The sequence below is a fragment of the Xenopus tropicalis genome, chromosome 4, assembly GCF_000004195.4.
Source record: "Xenopus tropicalis strain Nigerian chromosome 4, UCB_Xtro_10.0, whole genome shotgun sequence".
Taxonomy (NCBI): domain Eukaryota; kingdom Metazoa; phylum Chordata; class Amphibia; order Anura; family Pipidae; genus Xenopus; species Xenopus tropicalis.
In genome coordinates, this window is record NC_030680.2 from 84,425,242 (window position 1) to 84,453,234 (window position 27,993).

At 36.4% G+C, this 27,993-nt stretch overlaps 1 protein-coding gene across 1 annotated transcript; it reads right to left on the reverse strand.

Annotated features, from left to right (window-relative positions):
* Nucleotide 1: 1 nt before the first annotated feature.
* Nucleotides 2–27,984, reverse strand: ak4 (adenylate kinase 4). The gene is made up of 6 exons (XM_002931597.5): nt 27,765–27,984; nt 26,683–26,869; nt 17,886–18,005; nt 13,173–13,345; nt 8,398–8,516; nt 2–4,439 (listed from the first exon to the last, which is right to left on the reverse strand). Exons 2-6 carry the CDS (start codon nt 26,825–26,827, stop codon nt 4,301–4,303), a joined length of 696 nt encoding a protein of 231 aa, XP_002931643.1. The 5' UTR covers nt 26,828–26,869; nt 27,765–27,984; the 3' UTR covers nt 2–4,300.
* Nucleotides 27,985–27,993: the final 9 nt, after the last annotated feature.

Sequence of the window (27,993 nt, forward strand, 5' to 3'; positions counted from 1 at the left end):
ATTCATATAAGCTTTTATAATCCTGCAGTTGACATTTCTACACAAAGCATTTACAAAAAAAAAAAAAAACAGTAGCATCATTAATATTGTATAAAAATAGGGATTCAAGTTTATTATGGAAAGCAAGGGTGACCACTTTCAGCTGTATAGCTACTGAAGTGCTTGTATCGCTCCAGACCAGAAAGCTGGCAGGACAACTCTTTAAGACAGCAAGCACTTCTACAGTAATTTAGCCTGTGGTTAAATATGCAGAGATGAAGTTGTTTTGTTTAATTTTTGTTTGCTGTATGATAAACAAGTACAATATGAGAACATAGCTTATTAACAAGTATATATAGACAGAAAGACAAGTATTTTGCTCACACAAGTGTATAATGAAGTATAATAGAGAAGGGAAGTACATTTTAACCATCTTGCCCATTTATTTCTTAGCCCCATTCCATCCTGAACTGCTGATATTTGGACCCCCCCCCCATCCAAGCTTTCTTCTTGCTACCACCTCAGATTTTCTCGCCATTCAGGGCATAATTAATATGAAGGTGCCAGTTTAGGCATTCAAAAATTAGTGCTGCTGACAATATTCTGTAGTGCATTTGCATAGACTGTTATAGTATAGGGGAATGGCTACAGAAGCTGTATCTTTTTAAAGTGTAATAGCATTTACATAGTTGGAAACTGAAAACAATATTCAGTGACAGATTGTTTTTCTACCTTTGTGGCTTATGAAAACAACACTGAAAATGGACAATGTGGCCACCATCCATTTTGTCAGGTATTATAATAATACAGTTTAGTGATAGCAACACATTTAAAAAAAGTAATAACATTAAAACACTGAGAATAGATTTTTTTAATTAGATTATATTACTTCTGGGCAGTTGGGCAGTTTAAATGCCAAAGACTGTCCCTAAAATAAGGAACCACTGGCTACTATGTATACCCTATTATTGAACTATAAATGAATAATGACAGCAGAAACTGAAGATAGTTAAGCTAAAAGGAGTAAAGTACAGGCAAAATAGTACAGGGATTTCATGGTATAAAAACTTCTGATTTATCAAAACAGGCACCTGCACAGTTACTGTTACTATCTTACAGTTCTAAAGCTGCCCTAAATGTTCCTTAATTAAGCTCATTCACAGCTAGCTAGATAAAGTTCATTAGTACAATTAATATTTTTTGGTATAAATGTCACATATATAGGTATCAAAATATTTTATTAAATTTGCCTTCTGCTATTATGTTCACATACATACAATTATTACTACAGGTTAATTTTGTGGAAGATGGCACTTTTGTCATTCTAATGTCAACTATTTACAAATGTTGCAGTTTCATTTGCTCTTAAATTAATTTTCCAGAAAAAAATATAGACGTTACCAGGTTATTTGGTTTCCTTAGTCTTGCATAGTATATTTCTATACAGAAATTGTTTTTAGGTTTATCTTCAGAATTATCAGTTAGCCTGAGGTGAGATTATTGTTAAGTAGAATTATAGCCTTTTTTCTGTTGAGATTATTTGCAATTTTGAAAGGAAAGATTAAGGGAGACTGTGGAAATCACCTTTTTCAGGGCTTTGGTGTATATCTTGCCAGTACTAAGCTGATGTTTATATATTATTAATTATATAATTGCCACGGTTTTTACCACTGGGTTATTTCATGACCAAAATTCAGCAAGTAGGTTTCTATACTACCTTAATATCACTTCTAGCCACTGGCCATTATTTTTTAGCACATTCTTAAGATAACAGAGCAATTGGAATTAAATTAGCACATTCTGATTAAGGTTGCATCACCTTATTCACAATTAATGATATACTGTAAAGCTCTTCTAGCCACATAAAACCAATAATCACCATTTTTGGGAGATAATTTTTCAAAAGTGATTTTGTTTCAAGCAACCAGAACAGTAGCACAACCAGCCTTTGGTATTAATTTCTTGCAACCCTATGTACATAACAGCCCCAGCCCAACATTTTAATCAAGGCAGTTACAGTATATAATTTGAGAATTAGCCATACGACCCCTTTAAATAACCACTATTACCAAAGAGGAGAGTATTATAGTTACATTTAAAAAGAATACTTGTTAATCATATACTCAATTTAATTACATCTGATTCCTTTTTATCTTCAATAGGGCCCTATAGCCCTAGCAGGCCTTACATACCAGCCTCTATGGTTGAAATATAGTTTATATGAACTGCTTTAAATGGGATTTACAGTCAGATTTTTACAATCCAAATGCAAAAAAAAAAAACCAATGTTGTAATGTACATGTATTAAAAATTCTGCAGCTGCTTCCAGGTACAAGCAATCTAAAACACAGTCTTTGAACACATATCTAGAAGTGACAATCCTTGTTTCTTGCTAAAAAATAGAGAGGAAGATAGAAATATGGATATAAATGGAAGGTGAACAGATTCTACAGGCCACATCAATTTCCAGATTACATGAATAAGCAGGTAGACATATGCAGGTAGATATACAGACACACAACACATAGATGAGTCTCTAGAGCAGATGCATGAGTAAGCTGATTAATACCAAAAGTAATATATGACTACTACCATAAAAACTGTTTAGCTACTTATCAGCATATTCTAATTTACAAATATGTTGCAATCAGAATTTTTGAAAAAATAATAAATCTATTGGTATTGTCAAGTATATTAGGCAACCTTTGGTGTTTCATCAACTTCAAAACTACAATTATCAACCATCTAGCCAGAGCCCTGACAACAGAGTCAGCAGACACAGCAACTGCTGGGGGCCCAATACTACCAATCCTGACTGATGCATTATTATAATACACAAGCAAAAAACTGATCACCTTCCCAAGGTTTTTAAAAACATAAATACCTAAAATGATTTTGCCATGGAACCAAGCAACACTTGGCATTACTGATATGTACAGCCATATACGAGGTGTAATTTAACCACGACCCCAGATGTAAGTGCTAGAGTATTAAGGGGTGAAAATCTTGCCCCTTACTACTTATTTAAAAAGTGCTTTTTCCTGGGGTCTTGCTGCACTATGCACATCATGGCAAATCTAAAATTAGGGAATGAGTAGATGGAGGGTAGAGGGACACCTAAATGACTCTCCCTGCCCACCATTCATGAGTACAGAACTTCCAAATGCAGACAAGTCTGTATTCATGCAGAAAGCACAGGTCTTTGTGCTCCATTATGTGCACAGGGTAGGGTGCATATAATGCAAGGGGCAGGCCACAGGGTAGGGTGCAAAGTACAAAAAACATGGTTGCTTGTATCTGTTCTTTGTGTATTGTATCCTGCAATGCGAGTGATAACTTACCCCTGTACACTTAATTTATCCCTCATAAGTTTCAGCTATAATTGTAACTCACTCCATGCCACTGGCTGCATGACCTATATTTCTCCTTAATATTTTAATATTACATTTTAAGGCAAGAAGGGTCAGTCTTCAGTCATCTAAAAGTTGTTGACCCACAGCTCCCAGCATCCTCTAATAGCAGTTGGGATTCTGGAAGTTGTAGTTTAACACAGCATTTTCTCTAATTTATTGAAGTCCATGTAAGCAAAAAGGGTCCTTTGCATGCACAGTGGTAATTAGGTCTGATTCAATACTAAATTAAGTGTGCACATACAAAAATATGTTTACAGGGTGGCCATCCTAGTATAGTCTCTGCAGTTAGGTGCAGAAGACCAAGAACATTAACACTGGGATTCCACCAAATGTCTTTGGTATAAACAGCCACCACCCTGCATGCATTGGTCTTATCATTTCTAATTCCAGCACTGAATGACTTGACATTGAATGACACTGAATGAATTACCCTTTGCCTTTGGGTTTCACCATTAGGCATCTCTGTAGCACAGAAACAGACAGTGTATACATTTAGTACCAAGATAAAATATATACTTAACAAATCACATTAAGAATACTGCATTATCTCAAACATTCTTTGGACTTTCAGGTTTTTTTAAACTTTTTTTTACATTTTCACAAAAATACATTTATCATAAATTCACATATAATAAAGATCACAACTGTAAGTGTAAGTAGATATTTCCTTTAAAAATAACATCAAATATATATATATATTAAAAAAAAAAAAAACTTCAACCATATTAGACTAAGAGAGTTCCTCAGTTTACAAAAAGAGATTTCTACAACAATATACTGATTTAAAAACCCTTAGACTTTTCAAGACATGAATGCAAAAAGCGGCTAAACTTAACAGCATTTACATTTGGAAAGAGCATAGCACCACATGGATACTGGACAAAAAGCCAAAGAAATAACCAAGTGCTCTAATGCTCCTCAGCACAAAAGGTCTGGCTGGTATCTTCTGGGTGCACTGGTGTGATTTTTGTACTCAGCAGTGTGTAAATATATGGCCAAATTCTGTTTGTTTCAGTGCCTGAAAAGGTATGGAGTATCCCTTTATTCCTAAAAGGACAAAAAAAAGTCCAGGTTAATGAATAAAAATGATCCCTAAGCATTATTAAAGCAGTACTTCAACCTTCTCTCTATATAAATTGCTTTCCCCAAAGAATTGTAAATAATAATTGAAATAATAAAAGTTCTCTTGCACAAATGGTAAAATATCAAATATAAAGAGGTTCTTTAAATTCTCAATTGACACTATGGGGCACATTTACTAATCCACGAACGTCCGAAAAGGGTCCAAATGCGTTTTTTTCGTAATGATCGGTATTTTGTGATTTTTTCGTAAATTGGCGCGACTTTTTCGCAAATTGTCACAACTTTTTCGTAGCTTACGACTTGCGCGAATTGTCGTGACTTTTTCGTAGACGTTGCGCCGAGTACGAAAGTTTCGGATTCATTCGAGCTTCAGTATTGTGACTTTCCTTGAGCCAGGTTGGAGCTGCAGAGTGCCATTGAGTCCTATGGGAGGCTTCCAAAATCATGCAAAGTCTGAAAGTTTTGCCCGCCGTTTACGAGCGCTCAAAACGAAAAAGTCGCGACAATTTACGAGCAAATCGTAACGGCTACGAAAAAGTTGCGACAATTCGCGCAAGTCGTAACGGCTATGGAAAAAGTCGCGACAATTTACGAAAAAGTAGTAACGGCGACAAAAAAAATCGCAAAAAATACAAAAAAGTTGCAAAATGTTCGTTTCCAATCCGAATTTTTCCCATTCAGATTCGAATTCGTGGATTAGTAAATGTGCCCCTATAAGTAACACATTTTTAAAAAAACACATACCTGGATAAGAACTAACAGAAGCATTAGATTTCTAATATAAAATATCTCTAGTTTAGGTATTATTACAATCAGACATCATGAGATCACATACAGATCTCCTAGGCTCAGCTCTGTCAGACACTCCGGAGAGGAAAAATGAAGCTATATGCAGGCAACATGTAAGCTCTTTGGCAAACCCATCTTAAATAATTAGTTCATTTTTGATCTACCTTCTAGAATATTATAAATAGGCCTACTCTTAGCAACTTTTCAACTGGTCTTCACTTTTTTAATTTATCGTTTTTGAACTACTTGTCTCAGGAAGTCATTAATGGAAAAAAGAACTGACAGTGAGGGTACTTGTTACTTATATTTCTAGTTTTGCTTGCCATCTGCTTTTTGTTTTCCATTTTGCCATTCAAACCAATACAGGTATGGGATCTGTTATCCAGAAACCCGTTACCCAAAAAAGCTCCAAATTACAGGAAGGCCATCTGCCATAGACCCCATTTTAATCAAATAATTCACATTTATAAAACAGTACCTTGTGTTCGATTCTAACTAGGATATAATTAAGCCATACTGGAGATAAAAAAATTCCTATAGGGTTTTATTAATGTTTAAATTATTTTTTAGTAGACTTAAGTTATGGAGATTCAAATTACGGAAAGATCCCTTATCTGGAAAACCCTGGGTCCCGAGCATTCTGGATATCAGGGCCCCTGCACTTTGTTACTAGAAAAAGTGGAACCTAGCCATGTTGAAATTCCAAACTGAAGAGCTGCAGAACAAATTATAAATAATTCAAAAACCACCAAAAAAAATTCAAATAGAATATCACTGTCTACATCACTCTATATAATAATAAGGTGAATTCCCGTTTAAGTAATTTTCAAAAAATATACAGCAGCAATATGTAACAAAACAAAAAAAGCATGGAGACAAAATTTATGTAGCAATTATATTTCGAAGAGCCTTTATACCCCACTAGAGATTCACTTCTAGGCAGCTGCAGGAGTCAAACACATATAACAAATGTTGAGATTAGAAAAATGAAATAAGCATCAGAGGGAGGTAAAGCCACCTTAGTTTTCACTCTTCCTATTTAAAATGTTGAGAACCCTCATGTCACAGTTCATTATTAGAATAATTTTATCTTTTAAGGGATTCTAATCTTGTACTCAGTAGTAAAAATGTACTGGTTTGTAGGTTTCATTGGAATATAGGTAGTTACTGCTGTTTTTAAACCTTTGCCACTCTATTTTTTGCCATTATTCTGCTAGTTTAGTTGGGTGTTTCCCCTTTCAGTGATATGCAATCAGTAACTTACTTTCTTTTCTGTTAATATTTTACCATATAATAATTTATGATAAGCCTTTCTAAAATTGGAGCCATTAAATATGAATACTCTAGCTGGTTTCTGAGAGCATCACAAAAGCACTGCACAGTTCTAGCATTTGGAACAATGCCCAGAAAGAGAGAAGATACCGAAAGCACAGTTGATCAACTAAATGGAAAAATCAGGTCAACAGACAACAGGTGAACTGCATGGGCCTGCACTTCCACTTCCATATTAACAAGTGGGCATTTGGCTATCCATATGAATGGTCAAACTGCACAATTTCTGACAGGCTGTTTATATCAACATGTCACCAGTGTGTTGCTATTATTATTTTTTTTCTCCACAATGCAGGATTTCCCACATCGTTCCAGTGTCATTGCTCACTAGGCACAAATCCTAATACTGGTATAAACATGCACCTGTACACATTCTCTGAGTGGCATCTGCATAATTATGGGCATTATGTACGTGGAGTAGGGACATTCTATTACAGAACATGTCATGCAACTGCACAAGATTACAAAACTGCAAAAAAAGAGTGTTCATGTGTGGTGCACAAAGGGAACTCTCCACTGAATGTCTGCTTACCAGCATGTGGAAAGTACAGGGTAACTCTGCAAAACTGCACCTAATTAACCTAAAAACAGTTATATTATAGGCACAATGGATGTATTGGCGGTAGACTGGAAGAAAATATTGGCACATTTTTTTTTCTTTAAGTGTTACAACTAAACAACTAAGGGGAAAGAGCAGTCTGCAGCTCGATGTGCTCCAAACTATAAGTAAAATTCAGTGACTAGATGAGTATTTGTGATGAGTATTTGTTTGTGCCATTGACACAGTACTGAACCATCTATATTAAAGGAAAACTATGGCATAGATGTTGATGGCCTAACTGCACCAACACAAGCCACACATGCTTTTAAAGACAGTTTTCTACAGGGAGCAAAATCCAATAGTGGTTGTATTCACACAATCATTAATTTCCCTGAGGCAATGTTTAAATTGTGAGTGAGGCTGCCTGTATGTGCGAATTGCTTAAAGGACAGGGAAAGGCAAAATCACTGGGAACACCAATTTGTTAGCACTACTGTATGAGTGGAGAAGGTACATGAGTCAAGTAAAAGCACTGTTAGAACTTATCCAGTTTTGAACTCGGAACTCGCCTTTTGATAAGATTTGTTAAACCATTTGTGGGTAAGTGCAGGTCCCAAGCATTCTAGAATGCTCCATGACTTCAGTTAGGGTATAAAACTTAGTTTTTAGTTAAGATGCAAAACTGACATTCTAAAAAAACATTCTGGTACAGGCTGGAGCTCATGTTCTTGGTAATGTGCCGAACCCTTGGTCTGGTAAGTATATATCTATGTATTTATTGCTTTATTTATAAAGTGCTACTAGGATATGCAACACTGTACAACATTACAATCTAGAAAAGTACACACAAGGACAATGGCCCTTAAACCCTGGGATGCCATTTGCATGTAAGTAATTCAAGGATTCAACTGGATTTTTTCATCATAAACAAGGATTCATTATATCTTAGTTGGGATCAAGTACAATGTACTGTTTTATTATTGCAATGAAAAAGGAAATCATTTTTCAAAATTTTAATTATTTGATTAAAATGGAACCTTTGGGAGATAGCCTTCCCATAATTCAGAGCTCTGGATAACGGGTTTCCAGATAATGGATCCCATACCTGTGCCTATATATGGTCATGTTACTCCTCTATGATTTATAATATCCTTATATTTCACAACAGGGGGTACATTATTCACTATATTAACACAAATAATGAATTTTGCTGATTCTCATTATTCTGTAAATACTGTAAACTGTTATATAATAACTCACTTGTATAATTCAATGACTGGTTTAGCCACATCTTTGTACTGGCGTAATCTTGAAATAACAGCATCCGGCTTATCATGCTCTTGTTGGATCAGCGGTTCCCCAGATATATCATCAATTCCCTGAATCCAAAGCAGAAAAGCGAATATAGAGGTAATGAACAAAACAAACTTCAACATAAAGATTTTAAAATATTTGATGTGGGCACCCTATCTGACAGCATGACCCTCTTGTAATCAATTTGCTTTAAGATTTTTTTCTGCTGGGAACAGGTGGGACAATGCTGTCAAGCAGCTCTGTAGTTCTGGACATGCTATGGGGGCACAGATAAGTTGGGGCAAATGTCAGTGAAGTGATTAAAGAGGGAGCACTGGGAGGCTTTAATTTTCCTTTTAATAAAAATATTTACAATATATTCACACAAAATGTTATTATTGCCTCATTTATTAAGCTAAAACTAGCATAATCATGCAAATGTGAGGTAAAAACTTTTTATATATAAGATATAAATTAAACTTTTTTTAATAAGTGTTTTACTTGTTTATAAAATGTTAATGTGGCTTTTTCCACCTATTGTTCTAGGGTTAGACAGAAACTTGTCCCCTAACAATAGTCTGCTAAGCCCCATTAATATGTTAATGATCCCCCAATGGGGCCCCTACCTTAGGTGTGAAATGGAGACTGGGTGAAACCAAACAAAACAGAGGGGAAACGGGGAAAACGTCGTTAAAATGTCGTTTAAACGACAAATTCACGAAAGTGTCTGTAAACTGTCTTTCTTTCACCAAAAATGGAAACGTGGCGGTTGAGTCAGAATTTAGGCGGATTTCTGTTTGTGAATCTGGAGAAAGTGTTTTCCACCAGTTTTTCCACCACTTTTACTCCAAAAAAGGGCTATCTCCACTTTTGTGAATTCCCCCCTTAGGGGGGATTTGTCAGATTTTCCACCTAATTCACAAACCTCTATCTCCACTTTTGTTAATTTGTCTTTTAAACAGACAGTTTTCAGATTTTGTCATTTTCCCGACTTTTTTTTATGAATTTGCCTTTAGCTCTTAGTAAATCTGTCGGTGCCATCAAACCCAGTCCCTCAGCTACAGGAGCCTTGGGGTAAGGATTTTACCAGCAGGATTTTGCATTTCATATGCCATTTGTCATTTCACTTTGGGGGCATTTCCTGAGGGGTAATTTTAGTTTGCCCAGGGAAACTATATATCATTTTTTTCAGGACAATCTGGGCTTTCAAATGATTTCTATATTTCTGTGTAATTCCACTCCTGTAACAAGATTTAAGGGTCTAAATACCTTCTTCTCTAGCCCCTACTCATTACTGGGCAGCAGCAATCTGGCCCACACACCAACATGCCCGGTGAAAAGAGGTCCAACAGGACTAGGGCCCACTGGGTTTTTATCTAGTGCCCTGTTGAGGTCAGTCCAACCCTGTACCCCAATATCCCAGTTTGGGAGTCAGTGTGTATGTGCTGTTTGCTGATCCCCAAGATGGTGGATGGGAACAGGTGGGGGCCAATGCTGTCAGGCAGCTCTGTAGTTCTGGACATGCTATGGGGGCACAGATAAGTTGGGGCAAATGTCAGTGAAATGATTAAAGAGGGGGCACTGCTGCTTAAACTAAAAATTTGCCTGGGAGGCTTTACTTTTCCTTTTAATAAAAATGTTTACAATATATTCACACAAAATGTTATTATTGCCTCACTGATTAAGCTAAAACTAGCATAACAATGCAAATGTGAGGTAAAATCTTTTTATACATAAATTATAAATTAAACTTTTTTTAATCAGTGTTTTACTTGTTTATAAAATGTTAATGAGGCTTTTTGCACCTATTGTTCTAGGGTTAGACAGAAACTTGTCCCCTAACAAAAGTCTGCTAATCTCCATTAATTTGTTAATGATCCCCCAAATGGGCCCCCACCAGAGGTGTGAAATGGAGACTGGGGGAAACAAAACAAAAGAGTTTAGAATTGATCTGACAGAGTTACACTGAGCTTTACTCCATTTTGAAAATGTCGGGGAAAAATATCGGGAAAAAATGTAGTTAAAACGTCGTATAAATGTCGTTTAAACGACAAATTCATAAAAGTGTCTGTAAACTGTCTTTCTTTCACCAAAAACGGAAAAGTGACGGTTGAGTCGGAATTCAGAAGGATTTCTGTTTGTGAATCTGGAGAAAGTGTTTTCCACCAGTTTTTCCACCACTTTTACTCCAAAAAAGGGCTATCTCCACTTTTGTGAATTCCCCCCTAAGGGGGACTCAACCGCCACTTTTCCGTTTTTGGTGAAAGAAAGACAGTTTACAGACACTTTTGTGAATTTGTCCTTTAAACGACATTTTAACGACATTTTTTCCCGACATTTTTCCCCGACATTTTCAAAATGGAGTGAACCTCAGTGTAACTGTCAGGCTAATTCTACGCTCTTCTGTTTTGTTTGGTTTCCCCCAGTCTCCATTTCACCCCTCTGGGGGGCCCCATTGGGGGATCATTAACATATTAATGGGGATTAGCAGCCTATTGTTAGGGGACAAGTTTCTGTCTAACCCTAGAACAATAGGAGCAAAAAGCCTCATTAACATTTTATAAACAAGTAAAACACTGATTAAAAAAAGTTTAATTAATATCTTATATATAAAAAGTTTTTACCTGACATTTGCATGATTATGCTAGTTTTAGCTTAATCAATGAGGCAATAATAAAATGTTTTGTGAATATATTGTAAACATTTTTATTAAAAGGAAAAGTAAAGCCTTCCAGGAAAATGTTTAGTTTTAGCAGCAGTGCCCCCTCTTTAATCACTTCACTGACATTTGCCCCAACTTATCTGTGCCCCCATAGCATGTCCAGAACTACAGAGCTGCTTGACAGCATATACACACTGGAACCCAAACTGGGATATTGGGGTACAGGGTTGGACTGGCCCCAACAGGGCACTGGATAAAAACCCAGTTGGCCCTAGTCCTGTTGGGCCCCTATCACCGGCCATGTTGGTGTGGGGGCCGCTGCTGCCCAGTAATGAGTAGGGGCTAGAGAAGAAGGTATCAGACCCATACATCTCGTTACAGAAGTGGAATTACACAGAAATATAGAAAACATTAGAAAGCCCAGATTGTCCTGAAAAAAATGATGTATAGTTTCCCTGGGCAAACTAAAATTACCAGGCCCGGATTTGTGGAGAGGCCACAAAAATTCATTAAAAAAATGTCGGGAAAATGACAAAATCTGAAAACTGTCTGTTGAAAAGACAAATTCACAAAAGTGGAGACAGAGGTTTGTGAATTAGGTGGACAATCCGACAAATCTGTCTCCACTTTTATTTTGTCTCAATATCAGCACTTTTGTGAATTCCCCCCTTAGAGTTAGTGTGCATGTGTAACAGCTGGTTTCTAAATAAGGCTTCAGGTCAATATGGTTGACTTACGGCTTGGCCATATTTGTTTGGACTCAAGGGTTTTTTAGTTTTTGGATGACAGTCTTCTCTAGCCTGGGTATTAAATTTTTTTAGACATAATAAACTGATGGCTTGTGCAGGCGCTTTATGCTTCATCTCTAGCCTTTGCAAAGTCTTGTAAACAAGTGCAGAGGCATGTGCCTATAAGCACATGCAAGCCCAACTTTTTCGTGTATAGTTACATAGGTAAAAGTCCATGAAGCTCATGCTCTCCAAAAGAACTCCAGTGCATATATATACTGTAAACAACCTCTTACCGACTTATTTATATACTCACAAATATAAACTATAAACTGTAATAAATACTAATATCTATACTAACTACATACAAATTTAGTATTACAAAAGCCTTTGATACTATGCTTCTTCAAGAAATAATCCAAGTCGGTCTTAATAGAATCTGCCATCACAAAATCACTTAGCAGGACATAATATAACACTGTGAAGAACCCCCTATGTTCAGTTGAAAGTTCAGTTCCTCTAAAATAAGGGGTTGGCCTGTGGTGTGATGATCATTTTATGGCAAAAAAAATCCCCCGCTATCTATAATGCCTACAATGCCCACATTTCAATGCGCAGAACAATGTTCAGATGTTCAAATGCAATGTTCAAACTTATGAACCCAGGCTGGTGCTATATTGTCATACATTTCTGTAGCTACGTGGCCCTTTTAGTATTTATAGACAGCGTGGTCAGTTATGTATTCTGACAAGAATGGGCTTGTCAGTTTCAAATTATCGCTCACATACCAAAAGTGGTTTTTCTGGATTGATGTTTTAGAAATGTTTTTAGGCTTGTGCCAACCTGAATACTGGAACCTCATGCTTGTGAAGACACTGTTACGGGGTTTAGAACTTTCCATTTAAAGATAGGATGATGATATTTATATTGCCCATCTATTCTAAGGCACTGCTTGGACATATCCCATATGTTTTTACACAAACACACACACACATATATATATATATATATATATATATATATATTTTATTTATTTATTTTTTTTCCTCTATAGTTAAGTCATGATGATAGTACATCTTTTTCCTTCCCAAGGAATATCAATGCTGTTTATTTGTACTGCTGTGACAGATGCATAACTACTGTAAAAAGGAAGTTACAGCGAAGAAACAGCCTTAAAGTTACTGAGAGAGAGACAGTTTTTACAGAGGTCCAATTTAGTCAACAGATTTGTGCTGGTACTTTTACCAAAAAGCAAAAATAACATGAAAGGTACTATTTTTCCCCACACCTATAAATGGAGTTTGCCTAGTAGTATGTTACCAAACAAAATTTAGTTTACATGGTTTCCTTACCTGCACATGGGGAGGGTTGAATTCCAGATTGTAGACCCTTCCACTGGGTTGATGAATCCAGCGAGTATTCAGACGATCTTTAAGTGTCTCAAATGGAATATTTAAACTGATCACAAGATCAAGATCACATATTTTATCAAGAGCTTCTGCCTGGGCTAAAGTGCGTGGAAAACCTATAAAAATGAATACAGTCTCTTACAACATAAAAGTATATGATTCAGAATCTACCATGCAAATCCTTACATTTACAAATGCATATAACCTATTTGCCCAGGTTATTTTACTTATTATAGGTTTAAGCATGTTCTTGTGTATAAGAATAAGTTAAAGAAAATGGTATAGTTTGGTGTCCAAGCATGGCCTCACCGCACACAGTTCCCACAGTATGATATTACTTGACAAAAAATGCAATTGTGGGTTAAGTTTAAAGGGGTGGTTCACCTTCAGGTTAACTTAGTATGTTATAGAATAGCCTATTATTAGCAAGTATTCAATTGGTCTTCATTTTTTATAGTTTTTGAATAATTTGCCTTCCTCTTCTGAGGGGTCATTGGGTCATGGGGGTCACTGACTCCAGCAACCACAAACTATTGCTCTGTGACACTACAATTTAATTGTTATTATTACTTAACTTTCTATTTAGGCCCTCCTCTATTTATATTCCTGTCTCTCTTTTAAATCACTGCCTGGTTACTAGGTTAAATTGGACCTGGTAACCAGATAGCTGCTGAAATTTGAGAGCTGCTTAACAAAAAGCTAAATATTTAAAAATATGAAAATAATAAAAAATTAAGAGCAGCTGCAAAATGTCTCAGATTAGCAGTCTCTACATCATACTAAAAGGTAATTTAAAGGTGGAGCACCCCTTTAAAGAAAAAAGTGTAGAACACGCAGATGCGTTCAGTTTCAACATATATAAACTATATAGCCACAGTCTGTTTTTATCAGTGAAAGTAAACTGTGCTGTCTCACACGTGCTAAACTGAAAGGCCACTCTGCAGTACAGGTTGCGGATGTAAACTTTCCCCATGATAAATATTGGTTTTACCATAGCTCCCATCTGTCCCCTCCCTCTTTTGACAGCTCAACCCGCAGTCCCGGATTCTTACTGAAAAGTCCCCCATTTCCCTTTGATCTCCTGTAAAGAATGCTAAAAAAGATACAAATTTAATTAAAAAGTAGCTGTTGGCAGAGAGCATAGAAAGTTAAAAATCCCCCCCTGCACTGAGATACAATTGTAACTAATAAGCTAAACAGGTCTCTTGGGGGAACTTAAAGGGCAAGTCCACCTAAAGTTTCAGCTAAACTGTAATAAACACATAAAACAGGACCCCAAAACCCCCCAGAAATATGTTCAAACTTTAAATACCCTGCCAAATTTAGTCAAATAGGAGTGGTATTTAGGGGGTGTGATTGCAAAAATGGGAGGTATGGTTTTACGTCTAGGTGGTATAAACAGCACCCAAAGTTTGATGTTCATAAAGGTCTGTGGACATACCACATTGCCCTGTTTCTAATATCCCTGATAGGGAAATGATGCAGGACATATTTAAAAACACTGGACAGACCAACAAACAGCCCATCCAAAATAGCAACCTGAAACCACTTTTATATAGACATATATGCCTATATGTACAGGAAAAGACACCAGCAACAAGTAAGCTGGAACCATATTTAATGCAAACAACCTTCTTTCCATTATTACAGAAAATCTGAAGTCCAGCTGCTCAATTATTTTTTATAAAAACAAAGTGGAAAGTAAAATAAACGAGTAACTGTTTTCCAAAGGCTACATTCTTTCACAGAGGAAGGTGTTCATGTGAGAATAAAATGTAACAACTACTAGGCTGTGTTTTTATAATGATAGATGAGTCACTCATTTCCTTTAATGTGACATCTGTGGTAGTTAAATATTTTGTACTTAATGGGATGTTTCACAGTCCGGAGTCCGGTGAATGAGAAGTGCCTTACAAAAGTATATAAAGGGGTTGTTCACTTTTGAGTTAGCTTTTAGTATGATGTAGAGAGTGATATTCTGAGGCAATTTGCAATTGGTCTTTATTTTTTATTATTATTTTTAGTTTGTTAGTTATTTCATTTTCATTTCAGCAGCTCTCCAGTTTGGAGTTTCAGCAGCTATTTGGTTGCTAGGGTACAAGTTACCTTAGCGACCAGAGACTGGTATAAGAATAGGTGAGGGGCTGAATAGAGAAGAAAGTTACAAAAAGTTACAAAAAGTAACAATAACAAAACTGTAGCCTCACAGAGCAATAGTTTTTGGCTGCTGAGATCAGTGACCCCCATTTAAAAACTGCAAAGAGTCGGAAGAAGGCAAATAATTCAAAAACTATAACAAATAAATAATTAAGATCAATTTAAAAGTTGTTCAGAAATGGCAATTCTATAACATACTAAAAGTTTACTTAAAGTTGAACCACCCCTTGCACCAAATCCACTATTTTAGGATCCAACTAAACCTCAAATTCTTTGCAAAATATTCAACCAAATACCAAACTGAATCTAAATCCTAATTTGCATACGCAAATCAGGATAAATAAGGGGTAAAGACAACCACGCACAAATTTCAACTTCCGTGTTTATTTGACAAGATTCAGATTCGGCCATGGGCATGATTGGCCAAATTTGAAGCCTGCTGAAAAAAGCTAAATCTTGGCCGTATTCTGTGCATCACTAGTTTTCAAACCCTTGACCAATTTTATCATTTCACTTACATGGTTTCATGCTGGAAAAAAGACAAGAACAAAAAATAAAATATGCAATATTAAGCTTTTAGCCCATTCTTGCAGCCAGCTTAGCTCTAGGTTGGTTAGATTAGTTGAACAACATTTGTGTGCCTTACATTTCCACAAATTCTACAAATTTTAATTTGAATTAAGTTCAAGGTATTGTCTAAGTAATTGTAGAACATTAACTATTGTGTTCCTTTTAAAGGAGAAGGAAAGCCTAAGTCACTAGGGGGTGCCAAAATGTTAGGCTCCCCCAAGTGAATTTAATCGCTTACCTTTTACCCTGGGCTGGCGCCCCTGTTAAGAGAGAACAGCACCAGCCCGGGGTACCTGCAGTGCTTCCTTCTTCAGTGTGTGTCATATAAGCTGATCCTAACAGGCTGATGATTAAAGTCTGATGCTAATAGCACTGGTTTCAGAGCTGCCATGCAGTAATCATCTGTGTTAATTACTAATCAGCCTTATATTGTGACATTTATATCCTATATATACAGTATATTGTGAGTTGGTCCCTAAACTCAGTAACTGACAGCAGCACAGAGCATGTGCAGAGAATCAGCAGAAACGAAAATAGGAAGCTACTGATGCATCTTTGGGGGCACAGATTTTCATTGCTTAAGGGCTGTGGTTTGCTTAGGCTGGTACAGAAGCACACCAATTTACAACATTTCTAGCCTATGTCTTTAGTTAAGTTTTAGTTCTCCTTTAGACACTGGTGACTGGTCTCAAAACATCTGTATATATAAATTATAAAAATAATATACATTCTCTCCTGCATGGATTACCTCATGACTTTTTCTTTTTATTTGTAACATATTATTATTCAATGTTTCTCCAAGAGTTTTCACAAAGACAATTAGCCCATTAAAAGAAAATAAAAAAAGGAAAGAATGTTTAGATAAAGTAAAAATTACAAACATATGGCATAGTACACTATACATACACTAATATACACTATATATTAGTATATTGGATTACCTCACTTCTAAACAAAGTCATAACCTATGCTATATATACATAAACATAAAAGTAAACCTATCTCTCGAAAATAATAAGATCCTGAGCATAAACTTACTAAATGTACAGAAGATGTAAAAGAAGGCCATTTAGGAAAGATACAAATAACTAAAATTCAATCATAACAAGTAAATATACTGTACAATCTGAGTACATTATTTCTGTTGTTTCTAAAAAGAGAAAACAGACAAGAAAATCCAACTTAATCCAGCATTAATCTGTACTTGCACACTGAATTTGCCCTTTTGTTATTATACAAAGCTACAAAATGTCAGCCCATTATAAATACTTGCATGATGATGATCAATACTTGATGACTGCAATAATAATACGGGGCTGAAGATGTGCTAATTCTGCCAGTGTAAAACAAATAAGACCACACATTACACGCACTACCACTTGCAAAAAATATCAGTATTAAAGGAGAAGGAAAGGCATTTTGGCATTTTGTTGCCAATAGATTAGTCACAATAGTGTAAGATGGAACTCTATATTACAGCTTTACCATACCTGAGTTAACATTCCTAAAATCTTCCTCTTTTTGTTTAAGACAGCAGCTGGAATTTAGCTTGGTCTCAGTAGATTCCATGCTGCCGCTCTGGCTGCTGGTGGCTCAGATTACAGCACAGTTGGGAAGGGGAGAGAGATGATGGGAGAGTGAGAGAGGAGCAAACTGAGCAGATTCATGCTGTGTTCTGAAGGATTTTTCTGAGAAGAAGTCTGACACAGAAGAAAAAGTGTACTCGAAAGAAGATTTGAGGTTTCTCTTAGTGTTTACGGCTGTATTTGCATAGATCTTTCTGATAAAGCTTACTTAGTTTTTACCTTTCCTTGTTCTTTAAAAAAAGTATGGTAAAGTAAAATGTTTACACTGGAGACATGTATCATGGTAATGGCATATGAAACAAATAGGTGCTGTAGCACAGTTGCACAGAATTATAAGACTTACCGTCTAACAGCCAAGGCTGGGTTTTCATTGTTTCCAGCTCAAAAAGCATGACACGGGTGATTAAACTATCCGGAACAGGAAGACCTTGCTCTAAGTATTTCTTGGCCATGACTCCAACTTCTAAAGACAAATAGGTAAAGGTTTATAAAACTGAAATCAGTAGTCACCTGGTAAAGACAATTTTCTTGAGCTGTTTTTTTTAAGTTTATAAGGAACAGCCTCAGATAACTTCTATAGACCTGTCTACCCTTAAAAGTTATGTGGTTTGTAAGCTGTAAACATACATTGTCAACACAGGAACAACTGTATATTTGCAAAAGGCCAATTTATTCTAGCATATATATCTCGAAACAGAGGGATCAAAGAAAAGGCAAACACTTGGGGGCTTATAAATTAACACATTTTTTTCCACAATTCAATTTTTTTTTCTCAAAAAAGCAAAATGTTTTGCTATTTATTAGGCATCAATACCATGTAAAATGTTTAGGTAAAAATACGCCATCTAAAGGCTTGGAGAGGTTGAGATGTCATGTAGACGTCAATGGGAGGCATCCTAGGAATTTTTTGCATTCCTTTCACTTCGACGTATTTGATTTTTTTTAAAATAATTTGTGGAGCTATAAGAGCTATTAAAGTAATGTAAGATTCAGGTTATTCACACTTTTTAATGTATGTTTTTAATAAATAAGGAAACAGTCGTGCTTTATAAAAAGAAGAGGATGAAAACCCTCTAAAAATTACACAAATGCAAATTTTGATGAATAAGTCTCTTGTTGTAGCTTCAGGCTCAACTGTTCTAATTTTCGCGTGACAGTCGCAATTTTAACAGCTCAGTCCTCAGTCCCGGATTCTTACAGAAAAGTCCCTCATTTCCCTTTAAATTTCCCTGCACTGAATGCTAAAAAGGATACAATGTTTCTCAAACTTAATTAGATAAGTAAGCTTTTTGAAATTTAATAAGCAACACCTGCGCTTAGATACAATTGTAACTAATAAGTTAAACAGGTCTCTTGGGGGAAATGAGACTTGCAGCTTAAAGGGCAGTTTCACCTTTTTTTAACAAAACTGTAATAACACATAAAACACGACCCCAAAACCCCCAGAAATGTGTTCAAACCTTAAAAAAACAGCCAAATTTTGTAAAAATTGGACAAAAATATTGATTTAGGCTGATTTGTTATTTCAATGTAGTTATAGACCATTATTCCACTACATTATATTTACAGTAAACAAATGCTATCTATCAGGGAGGCAGATGAAAGTGGGCTAATACAGGGACACAAAAACTGCTTAAATCTGCCATGTATGGCTGACAAAAAGGAGCAGGGCAGGGGTTGGTTGGTGAAGGTAAGAATTAAGTAAGCCCCAGAGAAGATACAGTTTCTGCAGTTTAACCAACTTGTAGCAGAAAATCACCTTCCATGTGGAAAGAACTCCAGGAAAAAAAATCTAACTGACAAAAGTATGCACTAAAACAGCCTCATAAAAAGTTTACTGGCATTCCTGGTATTTCCTACTGTTGTCCACTTTCAGAAAATAAATAACTTGAATTTGAAGGGCTGCTACATCATCATGTTCTACATATCAGAACAAACCAGTGCCTGAAATTTTCCCTTGTGGAGTCAGGCCTGAATTTGTGGAGAGGCCACAAAGGCCCGGGCCTAGGGCGGCATGTTGGTGATACCTTTTAACCAAAAAACACCCATAACATGTTCTTTTGTGCAGCTACCTTGAGGGCCACAGCTGAGCACAGTATGTTGGGTATCAGTGATGTCATAGCCAGTACTAGGCAGCAGAGGCACGTGCCTAGGGCACAACCATGGGAGGGCACCTAAGGCATAATAATGATCAGCATAATTAAGATGAAGTTATGGAAGACCTTAATTTCTTCTGGGCCCTAGTGTCACAACACAATGGTCTAAAAAAATAATCATCTTCATCCTACTCTCGGTCATCCTTAGTTCTGGAAAGTTCCTAAAACCCTTTTTATGCCAAATTATTGCTCCACCTCATTCTTAGCATCCCCAACTTATTTGTAAGTATTACATGAAAGGAGAACTAAAGCTTAACTTAAGAAGTAGGGCAGAAATGTATGCTATGTTTTGGGCTCATGTACAAGCCCAGGGCAACCACAGCCCTTTAGGAGGGAAGATCTGTGCCTCTAAAGATTCTCCCAGTAGCTTCCAATCTTCTCTTCTGCTTATTCACTACACATGCTCTGTGCTGCTGTCAGTTACCTGAGCTTAGGGACCGACTTACAATATACTGTATATATAGAATAGAAATGTCATAATATAAGGCTGATAAATAAATAATTAAGATAATTAGTATATGACAGCTCAGAAACCAGTGCAATTAGCATCAGAATTTAATAATACTCCTGCTGCATCAGTTTATATGACAGCCCAGCTTCATTTTCTGCTTGTTATTTGTGACAACCCCTCAGCTTAGCTTCTTAACAGTTGGTCAGAGCATGTGTGTGTCACTGACACACCTGTGACAACTTAAAGGAACAGTAACACCAAAAAATGAAAGTGTATAAAAATAATTAATATATTATGTACTATTGCCCTGCACTGGTAAAAGTTGTGTGTTTGCTTCTTAAACACTACTACAGTTTATATAAATACCCTGCTGTGTAGCCATGGGGGCAGCCATTTAAATTGAAAAAAGGAGAAAAGGCACAGGTTACTAAGCAGATAACAGATAAGTAGCATAGATTCCCATTGTATTCTACACAGTTATCTGTTATCTTCTTATGTAACCTGTGCCTTTTCTCCTTTTTTCAATTTAAATGGCTGCCCCCATGACTACACAACCGCTATTTCTATTAACTACAGTAGTCTTTCTGAAGCAAACACACAACTTTTACCAGTGCAGGGCAACAGTACATTATATATTAATTATTTTTATACACTTTCATTTTTTGGTGTTACTGTTCCTTTAAAGGCCTGGATCAATACTGCTAGAGAGGTACTAACTCTTTAGCCTGGTCCAACAGGTTCAGTATATAAAATATAGAATTTCCATCCAAATTCATTTTAAGGGTAGAGTTCTCCTTTAAACCAAATCATTTCAGCACATTAAAAAAAACTTTATCTTTTGCTATGTGGAAAGCCTGATTCCCTTTAAAGATTTGCCTCCACATAGACCCAGGCCTTTGTTGCCATCTCACAGATCTGAGCCTAAATGTCAGTGGCAGATAAGAGATTAAGTTATCCGAATGTCGTTGCCATGGATCAAGCATTACAGTAACTCTCAGCCAAGATATACAAAAAAGTGTCACGCTCAGAACAGCAAGTGCATGGACATGTATTATTCATGGTAAGCGCGTTTGCTTAAGGGTGTCTAGTCGTGAACTCTTATACAGCTCTGCTCTGACTGGTAGATGTGTGTTCTTTTTACAGTGCTATTATGCTCCTCTGCTGGTAATCAATACAACATAAATCACTGAGACAGGAGAAGATGTGTGGTCATTCTGTATAAGTAACAGATGGTACTCCAAGCATTGGTGTTGTTTGGAGCACATAGCTCTTTGGGCATCCTATTTTAAATCTGGATCTATCTATTCATCCATACATTTATTTATATATCCATGCAAGCATTAAGGCTCTCTTTATCTTTGAAGTGTAATGGACCAGCATACCTATTATTATAAACGCATCAATGAAACAGTTTTATAAAATACAAAGTAACCATTCACCTTCTGTTTTTACCACCTTGCTGCTATTTATCTTAATGCTTGACGCAGAATCAATAGCATTAGCGTTGGGAAGCGGTTGGGTAGAGTAACAGTTACAGCCTGGGTTTTTACTCGCTTTATGACTTTTGATATTAGGTGTCCAATACAAAGAGAAATATACAATATACAAGAAATGGGACCTGTTATTCAGAGTGCTTGGGACCTGGGGTTTTCCAGATTAGGGGTCTTTCTGTAATTAAAATTTCCATACCATAGGTCTACCGAAAAATCATTAAAACATTAAAAATAAAACAGTAGGACTGTTCTGCCTCCAATAAAGATTAATTATATCTTAGTATGGATCAAGTACAAGCTACTGTTTTATTACTACAAAGAAAAAGGAAATTATTTTTAAAAATCTGAATTGTTTGATTAAAGTGGAGTCTATAGGAGCTGGCCTTCCTGTAATTCGGAGCTTTCTGGATAACAGGTTTCCGGGTAATGGATCTCATGCCCGTATAATACTGATGCAACTCCCTTGTGCAGAAACAAATACATGTAATACATGCATTACATATAATACATTTTAACAGTTTACCTGGTGGTGATTTTGGGGCCTAAGACACCCCTTTTAACAGCTGCAATTAGATTAAAACCTGTACAAGGAGATCAAATCAGTGTAACATGGAACATATATGAAAAGGACACCTATTCATTCACTGAATGTGCCCAGTGCAGCAGAGGAGATAACAGTGGTTGCCAATAAGCCAAGGACCATATGGGCAACTTAAAAACCCTGCATAACCCCATCAGGCTACACAAGGCAAGGCATGCAAAACATTTCTGTACCTGGATGTATACATGGTTGTAAGCCCCTGGGACGTTACTGTTGATGTCAGATATCAGCTGGCAATCCAGCCAAAACATTTCAACAACTTTATCCAGTATATCCTGAGTATTTTCACCAAAAATGAAAATTCACCACATTACCAATTTACTTAAACAGAGAATACAATTTCTGATCAATGAATATATAATGGAATGGTTTGGGTCCCGGTTACTTAAATATCCCAAAATGTTGTTTGTACCGCCCCCTTTTTCATTTTGTAATTTTCACCCACAAAAGGTTCTATATATAATTGTGTACCACAGATTAAAAAGAAGGATATAGTAACATAAGATTATCTTATGCTTATCCATTGCAATCAGTCATAAAGTGGCCATACATGGGCCGATAAAAGCAGCCTGCCCAACATATATCTAGCCAGAAAATTCGCAAATGTTAATTTAGCAGGTTTAAAAATCAGCGAGGAGTGTGGGCCAAACAATAGGATCAATTTGACCTTACCAAACAAGCAGATATTTTCCTTATATCCAGAAATGTCTGTAGAATAAGTCGAAACCCAAGATGCCTATCTACTGTGTGCCAGAGACCTTCCTATGGGCTTTAAGAACAGGTTTTATACATGTATGGATTTTTTTCCACTAGGAGGAGAGAGTTTTCCAAAGCATCAAGGTTGCTCACTTGTATTAAGTACCAGATCTCATACTAGGCTGGATACATAGAAAGGAAGATTGTTCTCACTGATCTAACCGATACCTTCAAAGAACAGAGGACTAGAGATAAAAATGGAAATCAGAAGTCTACAGTAAGATTCAGTGTGAATAGCCCTGGAGAACAGGGAAAGATTTATAGTCTTATAGTCCAGGAAGCACATTTATAAATATTGGCATAGGTTGCACCACTTTCCAACACAAATATAACAAGATGTATAGACAGAATTAATGTGCTGAAGAAAGTGTCAGCAGTGCTAAGCCTAAAGAAAGAGCTACTTTTCATTATTTCTCTAGCTGGATCACAGCAGATTTCAAGGGACACAGCAAGCCTACCCTTGGGGCAGGAGGCATAAGGTCACAATAGTACAGGCCTGCAAACCTGCCACTAATGAACCACAAATTCTATTTAACCACAGATTAATTCCTCTAAAGCTTTCTTTTTTTACAAATTTTGCTCAGTTGAAGAACAGTTTATCTTCAGATCCCTTTCCTCATTGCTTATTATTCTGACTTAACTTTTTAACCTAAAAGTTGATCCTGTTAATGTTCATGCAGCAGATTAACAGGGTACATGGTTTTTGATATCTTCCATGATCAAGACTTGATTCTAGCTCCAATCTTGTCATACGCTTCTGCCAGCCAATATCAGTTGCCTAACACCTCTGTCTACCCATTTATCAACCTCTGCATGTTCAACCAAGTGTATGAATGCTCCATTTTTTATATCTTTTAATATCAAACTAATTTAAATATTTATATAAAAACAAATAAGTGTAGAAAACCCCAGATAATGCTGGATGATGATTTTGATAGCAGGTAATCTATAATGAAGATTTTCTGCTCCAGGCATTCAGAAGCCAAGGCACAACCAATCCCTGGTCACAAGCAAACCATCAATTCACATCAATTCAATCCTCTTACTCTTTTATCTGTTTTAAAAAGTTAACTCCTTTGCGTAACAGAATCCGTTGGTGCAAAACCCTTTATGTTAGGTAGCATGAGTTTATTGGTCATATTTTTTCAGTAACTGAAACCAAATATGCTGATCGATCTAAAAAGTCCATCCTACTAGGGTCCAAGGTTTAATTTCAAACATAATCTGCATGGAGTCTGGATGTGCATGAATGGAAATTCTCTTTCAACGCAAAACATTAAGGGTAATGGCACAGGTGAAGTTCAATTGTCCGCAGTAGACCACGGGTGACTAATCTACTGAAATGGTTTCCTAGCGGCATTTATGCAATTTGACGTGGGAAAACATAAGCATTGCCTGTACTTCACATAATAGCCCCAAGTTTTTTCACAAGGCAACTTTGGGCTACTATGCAGTGCTTATTAGTGATGAACAATGTATTAGTAATAAAGATAGCAGTAAAAACCTTGTTATGCCTACAATTAGTCCTATAGTTTACACATTAATCTGATATGATTTTGGGAGTATAAAGATATAAATACCATGGGATTAAATAGAATCAAAGGGGGTTATATAATAAAAAGCACTAAGTTTGTCCAAGATCAGTAACCCATAGCAACCAATCAACAGGCAGCATTTACGGGTCACCTGTTTTACAGCAAACATTTTATAGGTTGCTATGGGTTACTGCTCCTGAGCAAAAGTAGTGCCTTTTATTAAATATTGGGGAAAGAAAGTTCTCCAGTTTAATTTTCTCCAATTTTGCCAAAGAGTTTAACATAATGGGACAAATAAGTATCACGTTCTCTATATTTTCTGGTTCTCCTTTACAAGACATACAAGAATGAATCTATATAATGGGCCCCTATTCCACTGTGTTACAGAGTGGGAACCACTGTTCTAATGGGGAAACATGCACAAAAAGATTCATTTATTTAGAAACACTATATTTAAGACAGACATAATTTATGACATTTACATGTACATCCAATCTGAAATAGAACGACAAACAACAAACTGAGCATATAAAATACCTCACTGAAAATGTGCCACTCACACAGCACCCCACACACAGCAGAATAGAGGTTTTATCATTTTCTAAGGGGCATATGACATAGGCTACTCACTGTCCCTATTACATACTTTGTCATGGCTTCCAAACTATGAAGCAGTCATGACGCTGTGTAAAGCATTACATACCAACATTAAACAATTAAGAGTGTTTTTAATGCAAGCCCTTGCTCAGACTTTATGTTTATGCAAGGTCTAACTATTTTAAATTGCATGCTATACAAAGTAAAACATAAACAGAAGAAACATACACAAGGATGGTTCTCTGTGTGATATCACCTTAAAGCCAATGCCATACAAGCAACTTGTAGCAAAGTAGGTTACATGGTTCTTTAAGCATGTCACACGGACTACAAAGTTAGCATCCCCATAGAAAATCTATTTACAGCCATCAACAAGTAGTCAACTAGAAGTCTCCAAGTATCATTTCATTGTAAACAGCACACCCTTTCATGGTGTGCTAACTAGTCATTAAACTGTGCAAAGCATAATATTATAACAGATGTTTGGCATATATTCATTTTACTCATAACACTCAAAGTTTGGCTAGAAAATTAATTTTATTTCTATGTGTGTTTTAATGCAAGCTCCTTGCTCAAGTTGAAGATTCATACAAAGTTTAGCGGTCTAAAGCTGCATTCAAAATGCAAAATAGCACAAATCTAAAAATGATTAAAATGAACTTGGAGCTCAATGAAAGGTACATAAAGTCATTCCATTTCTGGTTATGGGTTTCCCTCCGGGGCACAGAATAACAAAGAATATATTCATTTGATGGATTTATCTCTGCTCATTGTTTATCTGGGAGGAGAACCTGCACTAATATATCTGTAGTCATAAACCTGCACCTCAGATTCCCTCTGCAGCTAATTCATCTTATACTCTTTAAATATTAACATTAAATTATGAGTTGATAATTATTAAAAATATCAAGCTGACCAGATCATTGTGATATACCTGTGCACGAAACTTTATACAGATATAGGATCCATTAACCAGAAACCCGTTATCCAGAAAGCTCAGAATTATGGGAACATCATCTCCTATTGACTTCATTATAATTAAAACATTCAAGTTTTTAAAAACAATTTCCTTTTTCTCTATAGTAATAAAACAGTACCTTCAACTTGATCCCCACTAAGATATAATTAAATCCTATTGGAATCAAAACAATCGTATTGGGTTTATTTAATGTTAAAATAGTTTTTAGTAGACTTATAGTATGGATATCCAAATCATGAAAAGATATCTTATCTGGAAAACCCCAGGTCTTGCACGATCCATATATAAATATATACATAGGAAAAGGTACCTGAATCAATTAACAAAAAGACCTCAAATCCAGCCTAACGTGCAAGTTAGAGTAATCACATTCTGAATGTTAGCTGAGACTCACATAAGCCATATGTGAAAATGGAAACCAGCTCAAAGGCATGGGGGGGCAGTAATAAGTATCTGTAAGCTTGGCAGTATCTTCAGTTGGGGGTTCTACCTGACTCCATACAAATACTCTGATGTGTATCAGAAGGCTGTAAAAGGGCAGGCAGTCAATCTGCTTTAAAACCTTATCTTACCAGTACTCGCTCTGATATTTTGCCTGAGGAAGTCCCCACTGGAAAGGTGCTGAAGCCCAAAGTTCTTTGCTATTCGCTGGCACACTGTCCCTTTTCCAGATCCTGGTGGCCCAAGGATGACAGCTCTTAAAAGTTTGGACGCCATCTGGGTGTATTCAAGTCTAAGGAATCCAACTTTTGAACAGATCTGAAAAGTAACCAATAGGAAGTTACTTTTGGTTACAGCCTCTCACTATGTTCCAGCCCATCCTTAGATGCCAGACGAAAACTTAATGAGATTAACTCATTGAGCACTCGATTATTAAGTATTACCTCTGATTTGGGTCCTTAAAACATAGAGCTTGCAATTCCCAAGCATGAGCAAACAGTGTTAAACAGTGTTTGCAGCATTACAGAACGTGTGCAGCTCTTTGTATAGTTACTACTTAAAGAAAAAAAAATGCATTCATTGTTTACAGTAACAGTGACAAAGCCTGGTAATGCCTTGCAGTATCAATCTAAAATGGAATAACTACCCTCGGGAGGTTAAGAATGAAGCATTACTTCAGGTATAGGATGGGCAGACTAAATTATTAATGAGTTTGCTAAAGCTCTCTAAATACTCCTCAGCTATACAGCATTTGCTTGATTTCTAGGGCTTCTCCTGCGATAAAATGTAGTACATTAAAATGGTACTACTTCTGTAAAACCTGCCTGATTTGTGTTTTGTGTTGTGCTATGTTAAAGTAGAATATAAATCAAATTATACATGAAGGATTTGTTATCCCATTTGTATAGCTAAATATTGTTCAGTACATTAAAATCCTAATGGCATCAGAGGGTTAAGCCCCTCTACCTGAGGAAAGAGTTAAAAGGACTGTTTTACAGAATGCAACATTGTATCAGAAATATACATCATACTGACAGCCACTATTAATACAAAATCTCCAGTGAATGCAATTTATTATATTTTACTTTTTAACAGAACATCCTAATGATAATGACTGCTCCACACTTCTCTTACTGTTAGAGATCTGAAGGTACAGCGCAGCACACGTACAGATTAGCTATAAATCCGTGACTTGAAAAGTAAAATGCCTTACCTTCTTCTGCTTTACGGAATTTCTGCAATATGGCGTTTAAAAGGCAAAAAAGAAGGAAAGAAATGATTGCATGTTCCTTCCCATGCAGCCTAGACGAGACTGTGTAGTGTTTCCAAAGGGCTGCGCCTTTAAGGGAGTGTAAAGTGTCTGTTGCACAGAAGGAAAGGGGGAGTACGCGATTCGACGTTGAGCAGAGGCAGCTCCCTCACACATCAGCAGGGAAGAATGC